Raw genomic sequence first — 17,229 nt, 5'->3', positions numbered from 1 at the left:
TGGTCTACAGAGTGAGAACAAGGACAGGCACCAAAACTACAAAGAGAAATCCTGTCTCAAAAAAACAAAAATAAAAAAATAAAAACTCCATCAGTGAATTTGGGAGTCTCTGCAGGAGGATATTAAGTGCTCTGGGGAAATGCCCAGCAGTGATACAGCTGTATCATATGGTAATTCTATTTCCAATCAAGACAAATTGCCAAGAGACCCCATGGACTTCCACTCCCACCAACAATGCATGAGTGTTCCCCTTGCTCCACATCCATGCCAGCATTTGTTGCCACTTATATTCCTGATGATGACTGTTCTGACTGGGGTGAGATTGGATTTTTTTTTTCTAGACAGAGTTTCTCTGTGTAGTCTTGGCTGTTCTGGAACTCATTCTGTAAACCACAAAGATTCACCTGCCTCCTAGCTGCTGGGATTAAAGGCACAGACTACCACGCCCGGAAAGACTGGATCTAAAAAGGTTGGAATCTGCATTTCCATAATGGCCGGGGCTGTTGAGCACTTTTTAAAGTGTTTACTGGCCATTTGTGTTTCTTCTTTTGAGGACTTCATGCTAAACTCCACAGCAAAGAAAAAAAAAAACCACAGTTACAGGTAGATACAGATATTGATCACGGACTGAATTTGAACTCTTCTGCTGTGGACTTCCAGAGCCCATGTGAGTTGTGATTCCACAGTTCTACTCCTGCTGTGATGACCATCAGTGAAAAGTCACCCTTTCTACAGCTGGGTCAACGTGCAGTTTCTCCTGTCTGCAGAGAGACACACTTCCTCCTGCCCCACTCAGTACTGCAGATTTTCCTTTATGGACAACAGTGTGGTCCAGAATGCTATTTCTCTCTACTCTTCATGTTCTGCCACAGTCTTTTGTTTAAGTATGTCTAAGGTCTAGCTGGGTGGTGGTGGTGCACGCCTTTAATTCTAGCACCTGGGAGGCAGAGACTGGCAGATCTCTGAGTTTGAGGCCAGCCTGGTCTACAGAGCAAGTTCCAGAAAAGCCAGGGCTACACGGAAAAATCCTGTCTTGAGAAAACCAAGTCGCAGGTGGCCTACATGGCCACGTGTGACTTTTAATGTGGGTTCCAGTGTTTTGAACTCAGGTCCTCACGGCAAGTATTCCACCACTTAGCCATCTCCATAGTCTGTTTTTAAATTTCCCCCCACCCTCCTGACCCAGCATCTACAGAGAACTAAATTCAGTTGAACACATTCTTATTAAGATCGGGTATTCTTGGGCCAATGGGATGGCTCAGCAGGTGGAGGTGCTTGCTGCCAGGCCCAAGGCTCAGCTCCGCCTCTCAGGCCAACAGAGTAAAAGAAGGAGAGAATGGATTGCAACAGGTTGTCCTTGGACTTCCACAACATACCTTTGCTTGTACATCCCTCCCCCCGCCACACAATAAACAAATAAAGGAAAGGGTTTTTTGTTTTTTTGTTTTTTTGTTTTTAAGTATTGGGTAGTCTTGCCCCAAGGCCTACAAGCTGACGCTGGATGACTCAAGCTTCAAAAGATTAATCCACAGAAGTTCAAGTCCCTCGGGAAATGCACCAAATACCCACAACTTTCACGTTGCTGACAGGAAACAAGCATCACTGTAACGCTAACATCCTCATTTTGCTACTGTCTAGAAACCACCATTCCTGGCTTCTTGCCCTCAGAAACAAGGTCCATTATCTATCCAAGCACGGATCTCTGCTTGTGGATTTGTTTCCTCAGGCTAACTCTATTCTCTGCCCCCCTTTATGGGCTCCTAATTGTATACGTTCTGACTAAAGCTCTCTGCCTAAAACAGAGGATTTTGAAAATGCACATCCATTTACCCCCTCCAAAGAGAGTGTCCTGATAATTCAGCCACTCTGAGGGAAGTCACTTCTTGTGCTTAGCTTCAAAAAGCCAGAGCCATGTTGAGTTTGGTATGGAAATCTTAAATCTCTAACAGTTCAGGCAATAATTCATCATCCCTCATTATGCTCATCCATGAGCCTTCTCTTCTAATTAACTCATTATTGGTTCCCTTGTAGGGCCCACTTTGGAAGAGGAGAAGTTTTACTGACAATGTATCTTCTTATCTCCCAGAATCACATCAAACCAGCCTCCTAGAAGAGAAATAACAGGAGCATACCAACACAAGGAAATCCAACAACTGGAAATTGTCCATCACGTAAAAATGCAATTTTACAAATGAGTCAGTAGGTGGCAGCAAAGATGAGCGGAGCGTATCCTATCCCATAACTAACTGCTCAGCCATCCGGATCGTGGAATCCAAGCTATTCCTGCAGATGGTCTGTATTCTGATTTATCCTCAACTGTCTCATTTCAGCACATGTTTTAAACTGAAGATTATCTCAAGGTCTTTTTGAAAGAAAACAAAATGTTAAAAATAAAAATAAAACCTAGAAAATGCTTTGGAAAAAAATCACGTATTGCTGCCAAAAACTGATTCTGAGCCTCCACTTTTCTTGGTTAGGCACAAATTATATTGTAATGAAGAAAATGTGGGGTCTTCCCAAGCTGAGCATCTGCAGCTAGTGATCCACTAAGGTAGCAAGAGGAGAGAAAGAAAGAAACCTGTCTTCCAACACCAGGAGCGGGCATTCAGCAGTTCTAGGAACCATTTTTGGTGTTTTCAAAAGTCACGGAGTAGATTTCCACTGTTACTAGAGTCTTAGATGAGAAGCTGATCTAGGGCAGCTGGAGTAAAGGGGGATTCCCAACAAATCAGATCTGTCCACTCATCCCAGAAATCAAAGGAATGATTGAAGACCAAAAAGGAGTTTGATATCCAGGATGACCACACAGGGAAGACAAAAAAAGGGTGAAGCCTGTCTTCCAGAATCCTGGCAAAGTCGGAAGTGACGTGAGGAAAGAGGAAGGGATGCCCACACAGTGGAGCAGTCTCAGTCAAACAAACTGTGGCCTGGTTGGCCATTATCTCAGTTCTGCTCACACAGAGTATTATTCCTGTTGAGAATTTGACCCAAAAGAGAGAGAAGGAGGGAGGTAATCAGGAGGCAGTTTCCATTAGCTCACAGGTCATGTATCTAATGGACCTGTGATGCTGGAAGCGGGGGTGATCTGTTTCCCGTGGGATGTCTGTACTGATTGAGGGGTTGGCAGTCTGTCTCTTCACAGGATGATCCCCTGCAAAGCTCAATTCTTCCTGGAAGGTGTGCAGTAATTACTGAAGACTTCAAGGAACCACCACAGAGGTCTGACAACAGGGCACCTTAAAAATTGGTGGTTGACCAATTTTGAAAATTGAAAATCCCTTTGAGTTGCTTTTATCTTAGTGTCTTTACCCTCCCAGAAGGCTAAATAATTGTTATGCCTACAGGCACAGCTGAGCAAGTAGGCATCTGACCCAAAGAGGACATACAGAAAATGAGGCTAGAGATGCCACGCTTTGCCTGCTTTTAGTGACCCACTGGGCATGTGCGGGCCCAGGTGAAGATCCATTGCTTTTAGTAAAGAGTTATCTCAGAGGCATTGCCATTCTGTCATTGAGAAGTACACATAAAGCTGCAGAAATCCTCCTCTTTGGTTGCAAGCCAGGAAAGAACTCAGCCCCCAAATCCCATAGAAACTGTTATTATTTCTTTCTTTATAAAAACAAGCGACACCAAGAATGAATATATAAGTTATTAGAGACACCTCATTATCCCATCATGCCATTCTTCCCCATCCCAAAACAATGCCAAAATGGCACATCACCAAAGATGTGGGTATTACACTAACCACTCTTGTCATTTGTTTGTGTAGATTTGGCTTGGATTTTTGAGAAAACAAACCACATTGTAGCCCTGACTAGCCTAGTACACACTGTGTAGCCCAAACCATCATGGGCTTCAAAGCCATCCTTCTGCCTCAGTCTCCTAAATTCTAGGATAACAGGTACATGCCACCACACCCAGGTAAACTAACTATCTTTGGCTGTTGACACAGACAGCGGGAGGGTCAAAGGTGGCATTTTCCCCCAAGTTCTCCCACAGCAAGGTCCAGATGAATGACTTCCACTTACCCTGGCGAACTCCATGGGTTTGGGAAGAAGGCACATGACCATGACATCGAAGCGGATGTCACATACTGTCTTTAGCCACTTGGTTACAAACTGAGGCTTTAGTTTTTCCACTAAACTTCCAACTTCATCATCCATCATGTACGCCGTGGAATGAAACCACTGAAATACCATGGCCACCAGCCGGGCAAGGCTCTCCGTGGGTGTATTCTCACTGGGTGTGCAGAGGCTTACCTGGGGTGGGCAGAACAGACCTCAGTCAGGCTCTACCAATCCAGCTTTACAAACTTATTACAAGTATATTTAAAGACAAATTTTAAAAAAAGGAGGGTGGGGTCCAGATGATTCAAAATCAGAATGTTACAAATTATTATCACCTATCCAGAACTTGGACCCTTTCTAGCAGCATGCATTGATTACCACAGTAACATCCTCTAAGCATCCAATAAGCATTGCTTTCCTAGTGTAACTATTATGTAACCTGAACCAGAAAAAAATGCCAAAAGATTAAGTCCATGAAGTGGTATTTCACTAATATCTTCAACGAAAAAACATCCATAAATATTTCAGTTCTCAAAAGATCAGATTTAGGCTAAAAAAAAACTTGTATCAGTAGTAATTCTGATACCCTAGTGCCCCTTTCAATTTACCATATTATAAGTCATTTTTTAAATATCTACTCATTAGAAACAATATTTTACTGAGCACTTGGCAGAGTCCAAGAAGACAAAGTTAATTAATTAGTTGGTTAATTAAAGCCTTGCCCCTGCCTTCTAAGAGTTTTCAACAAAAGGAGCCACTGTGCCCCTATATAATAAGTCTTTGGAAGAAAGACATGCAGAATCAACAACTAATTCTCAGTTTGGTAGTCTTGTTTTGTTTTTCAAAACTGTGCAGGCATAGAAGAGAGTGATCGCTATGGAGACATAATCCTTGACTCTCGCAAGCAAGGGGGAAAAAGCCAGCGTCTCTGCAGAATGGATTCATTCAGCGGGGTCTTTGCCATGTTTGGTCTCCATTGAATGAGTGGCCTGGCGGACTCACTCTACCACAGCCTGACTGAGTCCTCTGGTATACATAGACCCTCCCTTAAATACACACAAAAATTCCTTGTGTACATAAATGACGAGATATAAATCATCTGTGCCCCATACTGTCCAGTCTGCGCTAGCAACTCTCCCTTTGTGTCTCGGGAGGGAGGTGCACTTCAGTCGGTCAAGGCCTCGACACTGTGGGTCTCGCTGCCTACTTGTTTGGTAAAGACAAATTTGGTGAGCACTGATGATCATAAAACTAAAATATTGATCCACTCTGAAAACCTTAAAGATGGTCTGCATTCTGAAGTATCACATATTCGCCCAAAATTTAATTGTTTGCATAAAAACTAACAGGCATATCTGTCTCATTATTATATAGCTTCTTTCATCTTTAATAAATGATAAAATAATATGTGTACCAAAAATTGGTTGTAAAATAAGTATCTTTATAATTAAAAAGATAAGTTCCCAGGACTCTGGAGATGAATCTGCACATAGTGACTTTCCAAAAGCATTCTTGGGTGAATCTAACAGAGCTGAAAATTACTACACCCTGCACCCCGCCCCTCAGGGGGATATACCACTCCGTTCAAAAGGTTCATTCTTCACGATTGTCTCCTTTCAAAAGAACGGGAGACTTTCCTCATCAGATACAGCACAGAATGAGAAAGAGGAAAGCCAAGAGTGGCTGGTGTCTTTTTCTTACTAAGAACCATATTCCGAATTGACTGAGCAGCCTCTGGTCATGCTTATCATCGTCCTTGTTATCAAAATCCGCGTTGTCCAGGGAGTGGTGGGAGGAGGAGAGGCCCAGCTGCCGCCGCCGGTTCAACTCGTGTTCTCTCTGCTCCGCGTGGAACTCCGCTTCTTTCAACAAACTGCCCGAGAAGGGTGAGTTCAAGTAAGACAGAGGAAAAGCACATCCCAGATTCCGGCCTCTCCGGAGCAATTGCCATGTGAGCACTCCAGTATTGTGACGGCCCTCCTCTAAGTCCGTGTCATTTATCCAGAAACTCTAGTGTCGGTTTCTTACTATTCTATATTCCCCATCCCAAAATAAGCCAAGAGACTCCTTCTTCCAATTGGTCACATTGAGGTTGGTGTAATTAATGCCTCTTTCTTCGGGCTCCCAACCACCCCTAAAAGGCAAGACTGGTCATTTGCCCCCAGATGGAAGAAAAGTCAGCAACTAGTGTTCAAGGCTCTGGACGTGAGGCAGAGGTTCCTCCCTGAGCTTACTGCTAAGCAAGTAGCAGATAAAAAAGTAGTATTAACTGATGTTGGCAAGGGATCAGCAAAAACAAGTGACTTCATGCACATTGTTGGTGGTGTAAACTGATGCTCATGCTTTCAAACGCGATTTGATAACATATTATGAAAACATCTAAACCTTCTGACCAGCTAACCCACATCTGAGACTATATAGGAAGAGCCCTGTGCACAATATATCAGAGTTGTTTATAAAATATAAAAAAGTCATCTAAAAATATGATGGCAGAGAAAAATAAATTATAACTCTCTCTCTCTCTCTCTCTCTCTCTCTCTCTCTCTCTCTCTCTCTCTCTCTCTCGTGTGTGTGTGTGTGTGTGTGTGTGTGTGTGTGTGTGTGTGTGTGTGTGTTATGGTATATACATTCACTGGGGATATGAATATGTACACCTGTGTGTGCACCTGCAAAGGCCAGAGAAGAACACTGGGTGTCTTCCTCCTCCACTCTCTGTTTTATTAGTTACTAGTTAGAGGGTATCCTGCGGAACTGGAAGCTCACCATGGTAACGGCTGACAGGCCAGCACACCTTCAGAACCTGCCTGTCTCTGCTCCCTAATGCTGCAGTTACAGGCATATGTGGCCGGGCCCAGCCTTTTCCATGGTTGCTGGGATTCAGACTCAGGACCTCATGCATGCATAAAATGCTCTTACCCATTGAGCCCTCTTCCCAGCCCACTCCGTGGATTTTACATATGGACTATAAAGTGATCAATACAAACTTCAGCACATATGAAAAGAGCAGACTGAATGTTGGCTCAAAAAGAACCATAGGTTCGCTGTAACTACGATCATATAAACAAAACAGGTACTGAAAACAACTAGGTAATGTACGAAACTGTAGAGCTGCATCTTGATCTTTGTTTTGTGTAATGCTGTTTAGTATCATTGTAATTCTATTCTGTGTTTGCCATGGTATAAGAAATAGAAAAGACATAGTCTCCTTAAAATGGGCCTTCGGAAGCCGGGCGGTGGTGGCACATGCCTTTAATCCCGGCACTCGGGAGGCAGACTCAGGCGGATCTCTGTGAGTTCAAGGCCAGCCTGGGCTACAGAGTGAAATCCAGGACAGGTGCAAAAGCTACACAGAGAAACCTTGTCTCAAAAAAATAAAAAATAAATAATAAATAATAAATAAAGGCATTTGGATAGTATCTGAAAAGAGATCTAGATGTTGTGGTATGGAATGCTGCTTTTCCCTCATCTAACAGAGCCCTTCAGCCGCCTGGAACCCAGGGCCATCTGAATCCCTCAGCCTGGAAGTCCGCCCCAGCACCTCGCCCCCTGGCTCTCCTGCACCTTTTTCCTAACAGGCAGGAGGAGTGGTGCATCTGGTCTGGGCAGTCCTCCTCCTGGGGGCTCATGGTGCCGGGGCTCAAGCCCTCACTTTGATGGGAGCCTCCACTTCACTGCCCTGACACCTCCCTGGCTCACTGCTCCCCTGCACTCACCAGAGCCTACCACAGTTTCTGTTTCTCTAGTCCCCGCTTAGGTAACTGAAGGGCACTTGTGTCTCCCAAGTACCTAGCACAAGGCCTTGCACATAATTGTCATCCAATCAAAATATTTATTGAATTCATAAATTTTATTAAAACATCATCATGGCAAGGCAGCAGAGAGCGCGAGAACGGGAGTGCATTTGCCCATCTCTGGGGTGAGCAAGGAGAACCTCAAAGCCACGCGAGGTTACCTGATCACTGCCTCCACGGCGCAGACCAGCTCCTCCGCCCCACACTCCCGTGTGTTGATGGGGGGTGGAGAGGTCTGGTAGAGGTGAGTCTCTGCAGTGGCCCCCACCTCGTTATTGTGGTGGTTGGAGTGGCATCTTTTGCAGTACCGAACAGGCCTGTTTCCGTGACGACCACAGCACCCTGCGGAAAAGCAGGTGACGACTGCCCTTCTGACATGGGAGCTGCAGTTCTGGAAGCAGAGAAAGTCGAGCCAATTAAAGCCGGCTTCCGAGACAAACTCGGATAAAAACCTGGAGCAAATGGAACCTCAAGGGGCCACCGGAAGTGACCGAGTTTCAAAAATGTAGGGTATTGTCTAGCCACTCAGAGGTGTTTTATTCTAGTGGAAAAGGCAGATATGGTCTAGAAAGCAATGGAACTGAGATGGGAAGCTAGATTATTTGAATTTAATGTTTAAGATTTTCTAACAAATTAAAAATAAAACCCTAGAACCGTGATGCAGAGAAAGCACACCATAGCAGCCCAGAGTCAGGAAGGAAGAATTTCAGCTTCCAGCATAATCCTTTTAAAAATTAGTTTATCTACCGCTCGCAGAGTAGATTCCCCTGCAGTTCATCTGTCCTTGGCATTCAAGGACAGACGGAGGTTAGACTACGGCGGGCGGGCTGACAGCCCCACAGCACGGCTGACATTCCCCCATCTCCACTCCACCACTTAACGAATACACCAAAACCACACCGCAAGGACACACCAAAGCCCTGCTAGACCCAGTCCCAGACCTGGCCACTGACAGCAACCCCAGCAGAGGGCTCCACAGGAAGTGAGGGGAAGGGGAAAAGCCACATAGCAGGAAGGAGACGCCTTTGCATGGGGGGGGGTAGGGCGGGGGGGGGGGGGGCTGCTGTCCGCACTGCCCTGACCAGAGGCAGGGGAGTGAGGCCATGTCTCTGGGAAGCAGCAGTCTGGGGAGCTTCGAGGGAGCAGGAAGCACCCTGACACCAAACACCACCATCAGACAAAGCCCGCACCACGCTTGGTAGGAGCACCTCATGGGCAAGCAGTACCCTGGGCCTTATCAGCTCAGAGTTTGTGAAGAGTGGGGAACACTCCTGACAGACATCCCAGGGGCATCAGGAGGAGGGCTGCAAGCACAAACCCTCTAGCAACACATCAATGATGCAACAACCTGTCGGCAGGAACTACCATTTCACCTCTTTAGTACCAGACCACTGACTTTGGACACTAGTGTCAGAAAAAAAAAAAAATCTTTTTTTTTTAACTCAGGCCAACAAACCATCAGAACAAGACAGGGACGTTTAAGTCTTTATACTTTCCACAGCTGCAATTTTTCCAAAAGACAGCAGCTCCGTGTTCATTGTCGTTGAGTTTAAACTATTTATAATATGTTCTTACTAATTTTTTAAATAAGCGATTGAGATGTCTTGTGATTGTCCTATTAAAATTCCTTGTGGTTTTCCTCTTTTTCGGCATTAGAGTCAACACGGACTTTTTCTGTTTATCAATACTGTAGAGCACCGTGGTTGTTGGCGCATACCAGCCCTCGTCCTCCTCAGAGCAACTGTGACTGCTTGAGAGCCTCACAGAAGGAGACCGGGGAGTCACAGGGCCCTTATCCGAGATCCTAGCCACGCCCTCCTGAACTTCAGCCAGCTATAGGCAATTGTGCCTTAGTTCATGTGGCCTCATGGTCTCAGAAAATGCTAGAGAGAAAATAGAGAGTGTGGAGTACTAACTGAAGAGGGGACTCCGTCTTTGGGGGGGGGGTCAGCCACTTTCTGGTGGTGCTGCTGCATTGGGGCTACCCATGCTCCTCTAAGTGACCTCTCACCCATCTCTATAGCTAAGCCTTGGATTTTGATAAGATAGTACTTTGGTCTTTTGTGGGTGCCCTGTTTGGGGAGAGGAGACATTTGGGTTTCCCTGGGAAATGTTTGCTCAATGACCTTTCTCTTTCGGACACTGAGTTTCACTCGGTAAGCACATGAGTTCTTATTAGTTTAGGGTCCCCCTGCTCACCCACCAACATCATTCTGCCAACAGAGCAGTATTTCTCAGCATACATTCTTGGTGGCCTTTCTCCCCTTAAAGCTATTGCTATGACACTTATTCCAAACCCCACCCCCAAATTCCTCATGTTAAAATCTTAACCTCCACATCATAGTATTAGGGGGTAGAGTCTATGAGAGGTAGGTAAGCCTCGAACACAGAGCCTTCAAAAATGAAATTAGTGCCCCTATGAAAGAGGCCTAGGGAAAGCAAACTATGAAAACATGACACAGGAAGGTGCCACGTTTGAAGAGCAGACATCAAATTTACCAATGCCTTGATCTTGAACTTCCCAATAAATACATGTTTTGTCCCAATCCATGACCTTTCGCAGCAGCCTAAATGAACTGAGACAATCATAATTAGCTTTATGTTCTTTGGGATTTTCACGTTACATAAATAATAGGCTGTGGCTATGATTTCATTGTTAGCCATAATACAGTCCTGAAGCTTAAGGTCAGCTGTTTCCCCAGCCTACTTCCAACTGCCCAGATGCTCCCTAAATCCCAGCATCATTTTTAAGTTTTCTGACTTTTTGCTGTAGATTTCTTGGTCCACTATGTACAAGAAAGAAAGATTCACTTATCATGATTATCTCTGCTCAGTATGAGATTTTTCTACGGTTCATACAGAACATAACAGATGCATTTAGATACATAGAGGAAGGAAAAGACACTCATGATCTCTCTGGCCATTCAGCTGTATAAACAACCTGGCCAGCAGTTACACCGGGCAGAATGGTAGGATTCAGAGCCAGCTTGCTAAAGCAGCAGCAGGGCTTGTAAACACCCACCTAACACCTGTGTGATGCCGAGTCCTCAGACAAGTGCTTAGCTGGACGGGCTACTGTCAAGGACCGACCGTCACCTTCTTTTTCCTATTTCTTTGCTGTAGTCAAACCCAGACACAAAGTGACACTTAGCCTGAGACCAGACTCTGCTCTCCAGAGGCCTTCTAGTTCAATCTATTAGAGGTGGAGTCTTTTCCCCACACTGGAACACTGTTGCCTCAGGAACCTCAACACACACCATTCAGGAGGGGGTCCAGACACCTAATGTCCTGGCCATCCCAGTCAGTCCAGCTGGGCACGACGACGACGACAAGGAGGGAGGGCAGGGGGCAGCCCTCCTCCAGCTTTCCACTAACTGTGCTTCTGTGGACGTGGACGGGCAAAACCCAGAAGGATCGCCCAGTCAATCCTAGGCCAAATTACCGGGCGACAGCAGACTGTGAGCAAGTAATCGTCGTACAAAGATGTTCTGTTTTGCTAGGCCATAGCCAAGATGAACATTAACTCCGGAAGTGGGAGGCTGCCATACACACACTGAGAAGGTGGTGCTGGGGCTGGAGCCAGGCAGGAGATGGGGTCTAGAAAAACAGCCAAGAGCTAAGTGGTGCAAACTGAAGGAGGCTGAAAAGGCAGTGGGGGGAGAAACTGTCTTTGAAAGCTGCGAAAGAGGTGACCTAGAGGTGTCACTCTCGTTGAGTGTTTGCCCAGGCGTGAGCAAGGCCCTGGGTTCCATCCCAGGCATGGCAAGGAGAGGGAAAGCAGAACAGCGGGGAGGAGGGGGAGGGAGAGGGAGGGAGGGGCAGGAGGGTGGAAAGGGGGAGGGAGGGAGAGGGAGGGAAGGGCAGGAGGATGGAAAGGGGGAGGGATGGAGAGGAAGGGAGACCTATTTTGTTCTATTTGTGGCAGAGAAACGCCAGAGTTAACCGCTGCTGTAATACACCTGTAATAACCGCTGTAATAACCCCTGCTGTAAGGCACCTAATGAGTTTGAGGATGTGACTGAGGACATAGCCAGGCAGAATGGTGAAGAGTCAATTCATCTGTGCTAACTGCACCTGGTGGGGTATGAGAGGGACATAAAAGGGACAGATTCGTTTGGAAAGGAGGTGCTGGAGAAAATACTCAGAAACCCAGAAGCGGGCATGGGGGCAGAGTGGAAGGAGCAGATGAGAGTGATAAATAGTCCTCAGAACACTTGAAAACAACCCCAGAACTGACTTTTCCTATTTTATCCTGCTGCATAACAAACCATTCAGAACCTCAGCCATGTGGGCATGTGCCTGGATTCTCCAAGTTAAAGATTCTCACAGGACGCGAGCAAGATGGCTCTGCTCTGTGATATTAGGGGCTAAAATGCAATGACTGCCGGGAACTGCTGGGAACCAGAAGAGCTGCACCAGGGAGACCTTGTTCACCATGTATCTGGTGTGGCTGGGGAAACTGAAGGACAGGCTCAACCAGGCTTTCTCACTAAAGCATCTGTGCTTGTCCCCTCTGTATACTTTGGTGCATCCCTTCATTTTATGTTGCTATGACAAAATACACATGGCTCCCATTATAAAGAAAACGGGTGTTGTAGCTTCATATTATGGAGGTTCACGGGCATGGCAGAGGCAATAACTGGGCTCTGATGAGGACCTCTTAAAAGATGGTCTCCAAATGGCAGAAGTGCTTGTGGGGGTGGGGAGACCACATAGCAATCCAGACACCAAGAGGGGTCAGATTTGGTCTTCTGTAACAACCCATTCTGTGGGAACCCACTAAGACCTATGAAGAGCTATGCAATCTGTTCCAAAGGCTGAGTGCTGAGTGATCTCCCCCTAGGCTCCATCTCTTAACATTGTCGCCCTTGGGACCAAATTTTCAACACATGAGCCCTTAGGGAACAAAACTGCATTCAAACCATAGCACCTGGGTTCTCATAGCACACCAGAAGATTCTAGAAGGACACCCTGGAAGTGTGCGCTCAAGAGGACCAAGAGTAAGATGTGTGACCTTTTGTGACCCACTCTAAGTCACACAAAGTCACTTCTGCTACCTGAAGACAGTCACATGTTCCCAACCCAGGGGAGGAAACATGGGCTCTACTTCTCATTGAGAGGAGAATCAAAGAATGGCATTCTGACCAGAGCATTTCTGTTCCTCCTTGCATGAAATGTACTTCCCCTCCAAGAAACCCCCAAAGACTCACTGTGACTATTGTCCCAGACATCACAGGTCATCTCTGTCACACACTGTTTGACTCTTCACCCAGAGAATCCAGGTCCATCACTAATGCCCCTACCTGCCATTTATGTGGAGTTACTGCAAGTTTGGAAGAGAACTGAGCACCTGGCAGTGTGGTGCTGCCATGAAAGACAGTCCACACTGGAGTGGCTGGTGTGATAGAGAGTTCACACTGAGTGGCTGGTGTGATAGACAGTCCACACTGAGTGGCTGGCTTTGTAACCCACAAATCTGGAAAGTTTTGAAGACATGGTTAGTGGAAGTCAGATGGGCCTCAGGGAGGGTTTAGAGGAAATGGAGAAATGTTCTCATGCTGGGAGAAAGGGACACAGCAGTAAATGTTTGGCTATGATGCTGCCCTGGCTGTAGGAAGCAGGGAAGACAGACAAGGGAACTTGGGGTCTACTAAAGAATTTCTCATGCGGGGTTCCAGATAGCATCTGAGTGTTTCTTGTTAGAGGAGGACTGGGAGAAGGCTCAGGTGGGTCAAGTGCTTGCTATCCAAGAGTCCGATGCCCAGAAGCTATGTAAAAGCTGGGTGCAATGGTTTCCATAGCTAAGACTGAGATCTGGGGGTGGAAGGGAGACAAGTGGACATTGGAGTCTTGCTGGCCAGCCAGTCCAGCTGAAACCACAGACTCCAGATTCACTGAAGGTCTATCTCAAAACGCAAGGTAGGGAGTGATGGAAGAAGACATCTCATGTCCACCTGTGGTCTCCACATGCACAAGCACAAATAAGCACACAGAGAGAGAGAGAGAGAGAGAGAGAGAGAGAGAGAGAGAGAGAGAGAGAGAGAGAGAGAGAGAGAGAGAAAGACTGACTCTGAGAGGGAACGTGAATAGAACGAATCATTCTAGTTACAACTAGAGTTTAAAGAGAAAATATTGCACCCAGGACACTCTTCCTAGTCAGTGGTTTAAGATTCTCAAGGTAAGGAAAGATTCCTGGGTAAACACCAGATCCAGGGATGCATCAGGAAAATGTGCTCTCAGGGGGAACAATGATTACAGGGCTAGATATAAAGCCATCTGTTAGGACCCAGGATGAGCAGGGCAATGGTGGCACATGCCTTCAATCCCAGCACTTGGGAGGCAAAGGCAGACAGATCTCTGAGGCCAGCCTGGTCTACAGAGTGAGTTCCAGGACATTCAGGGCTACATAGAGAAACCATGTCTCAAAAACCAAAAAGAAAAGAAAAAAAAAAAAAAGACTCAGAATGTGCTGTATTACATCATAGTCTTTTATACAAACAAAGACCTGGAAATTTTAAGGGCATACTTCACTCTCCTCACTACTAAATAATAAAGTGCTGAGACTGCAAGGCATTATTCCCAGAAGCTTTGAGGAAAGTTCAAGGTATAGCAGGGTTTATCTCAGTACTTTTAACTTGTGTTTAATGAAAGAGGTTTATAACAGACACCTAAAAGCACACAGTGTTTCTCGTGGATTCTGTCAGGGTGAACTGAGAAGGATAGGGACAGCCTGAGATGAAGATGCTTTCAGGCTTGCAGGATTCTGAGGGCAAAGAGCGAACTGCTAAATCTGCTTATCCTGGCCAATTTTATATCAACTGGACACAAGCTAGAGTCATCTAGAAGGGAGCCTCCGTTGAGAGAATACCTTCATAAGATCAGGCTATAAGGTGTTTTCTTAATTAGTGGTTGATGTGGGAGAGCCCAGTATGGGTGGTACCATCCCTGGGCTGGTGGTCCTGGCTTCTATAAGAATGCAGGCTGAGCAAGCCATGTGGAGCAAGCCAGTAAGCAGTGCCCCTCCATGGCCTCTGCATCAGCTCCTGCCTCCAGGTTCCTGCCCTGTTTGAGTTCCTGTCCTGACTTCCTTCAATGGCAATAGCAATGCGCAAATGTAAGCCACCCTTTCCTCTTCAACTTGCTTTTGCTCATGGTATTTCATCATAGCAATAGTAACCCTAATTAAGACAAGTTGGTACCAGGATTGTGGGATATGGAGGCCTAGCTTGTGAAGTTTTAGGGGAAGTTTAAAGACTCTATTTGGGTCATTTGTTATTGTGAATTAAGATTCTGTGGTTCTGGTTAGCTGGGCCTGAAGAATCAGCTGTCATTAATAGGATACAGAACTACTAAAGTGAAACCTCTGCTTTGTTGGAATACTCAATGCTGGTCAGCTGGAACAGAGAAATTGGTAGTGATTAAGAAGAGACCAGCATCATTGAGGTGGAATCTTCCGGGAAGTGTTTCTAGAGAGTCGACACACAGAATCTGTGTTCCAGAGGCCACCAAGGTTGTACTGAGTGCTGGCAGTCAAATTTGGTAGTGTAAGAGTCACCTAGATAGTACTGATTTTGGTGGCATGAATGAGTTCATGGAGAGCAGCTGAAGCTTGGCACTGTGAGAGGACAGGAAAGGCCATTGGTAGATACAGCCTTGGTGGTCCAGGACTGAAAGGGTCTTGCAGAGAAGTTGAAGCTTGGCACCATGAAGAGGGCCTATGAGAGGCTATTGGTGAAAGTGCAGCCCAGTTGCCGCAGAAGACCCCAGTGTTTTGGAGATGCCAGAACTATGGGATGGCCACCAAGAACAGCAGCAGCAGCAGCAGCAGTGGGGTGGAGCCAGCCGGAGCCTAGAAGATGAGCTGTGTGTGCTAGAGAGGGCGGAGCCCGAGAAGTGACCCAAGCCCTTTGGAGGAGCCCAGAAGATCGTGAGTGAATCCCAGATAGTGGACATTGCCTTATTTACACTGATGGGATTTTGGTTTGACTTTAATCTGGTTATGACTGTGCCCTGGATTTTCCCTCTTGAAATAAGAAAGTATTTAACCTATTTTTTATTTTTCTGGAGCCCACAGCTGAGAGACTGGATTTTTAAGGAGATTTGAGGTTTTAAAAAAGACTGAAATTTAAAGTGTTTTAATTTATAAAGACTGTGAGGTCTTTTAAGTTTATGAAATGTTGGATGTTGTGATGTTGATGTTAATTTGTGATCTTGGGGATGAACAGGAAAGGAGAGGTTATGTCTTAATAGTGATATGTTTGTGTGTCGAGTTGACAAGAGTCAATTGTCCTGGTTAATTTTATGTCAACTTGACACAGCTAAGGTCATCTGAAAGGAGGTAACCTCAGTTGAGAACATGCCTCCATAAGATCAGGCTGTAGACAAGCCTGTAGGGCATTTTCTTAATTAGTGATTGATGGGGAGGGCCCAGTCCATTGTGGGTGATGCCATCCCTGCTGGTGGTCCTGGGTTCTATAAGAAAGCAGGCTGAACAAGCCATGAGGAGCAAGCCAGTAAGCAGCATGCCTCCATGGCCTCTGCATCAGCTCCTGCCTCCATGTTCCTGCCCGGTTTGAGTTCCTGAGCTGACTTGCTTCAATGGTGAGCAGTGATCTAGTAATGTAAGCCACCCTTTCCTCCCCAGTTTGCTTTTGTTCATAGTGTTTCATCCATAGCAATAGTCACCCTAACTAAGACACTGTGTTAATCTGTTGCACAGACTTTTGTATTCTGTGCTGACCTTTGAGTTGCTTTACCCAATGACAGGCAGCAGAATTGATGTTTTGTGACTTCTGAGCTTCTGTCAAACGGGGCCTTGCAACCTCCTTTCTGGCTCTTCCAGAACATTGCTGTGGGTGCACAGGGCCAGCCTAGCCTCCTGGAGGGTGAGACTTCTCATGGAAAGAGGGAGGCCCTGGTACCTCTGTCATCTCAACCATTCAGCCAACCCTGCTAAGGTCCCACATATAATATGTGATGATGAGACCATCAGTTATCAGCCAATCGTCATTCCCTGCATTCCACACTGTGACTCCCCTACTCCACCCCACCCCCACCACATACCAACAACAACCTAATGCACGTGCATAAAGGAGCCTAGAGGAGTTCATTAGCCAAATTGCCAATTCACAAAATTGCAATCAATTGATTGCAATAACTGATTGGTGCTGGTAACCACTACATTTCAGGATGGTTTGTTACATAGCAATAAATAACCAAGACAGCCTTCAAAGGTACACATTCAAGATCAACCTCCCAAAAAGTTTAAATGAATGGTACAACATTCAAATAAGCAGGAGAGAGTAGAGTGAGCCAGAATCCAGGTTCCTTGACCAACAAGTCAAAGCTTTTGTCATACTACCAGGCTGCTT

The 17,229-nt window shown here is 45.9% G+C and overlaps 1 protein-coding gene across 4 annotated transcripts in view; it reads right to left on the bottom strand.

Moving 5' to 3' along the window:
• The window catches only part of Unc79 (unc-79 subunit of NALCN channel complex), a 243,576-nt gene that overhangs the window by 126,335 nt on the left and 100,012 nt on the right, over positions 1 to 17,229 (bottom strand). For all 4 annotated transcript variants that reach the window (XM_076551291.1, XM_016009187.3, XM_076551293.1 and 1 more), the window contains exons 12-14: positions 8,020 to 8,249; positions 5,769 to 5,940; positions 4,029 to 4,259 (exon numbers count right to left, since the gene is read on the bottom strand). In XM_076551291.1, coding sequence (XP_076407406.1) covers positions 4,029 to 4,259; positions 5,769 to 5,940; positions 8,020 to 8,249 — 633 coding nt within the window. The remainder of the gene's footprint in view (positions 1 to 4,028; positions 4,260 to 5,768; positions 5,941 to 8,019; positions 8,250 to 17,229) is intronic.

This window comes from Peromyscus maniculatus, chromosome 14, assembly GCF_049852395.1.
Source record: "Peromyscus maniculatus bairdii isolate BWxNUB_F1_BW_parent chromosome 14, HU_Pman_BW_mat_3.1, whole genome shotgun sequence".
NCBI lineage: Eukaryota > Metazoa > Chordata > Mammalia > Rodentia > Cricetidae > Peromyscus > Peromyscus maniculatus.
Note: the sequence above shows the minus strand (reverse complement) of the source record. Positions and strands in the feature narration are given on the sequence as shown.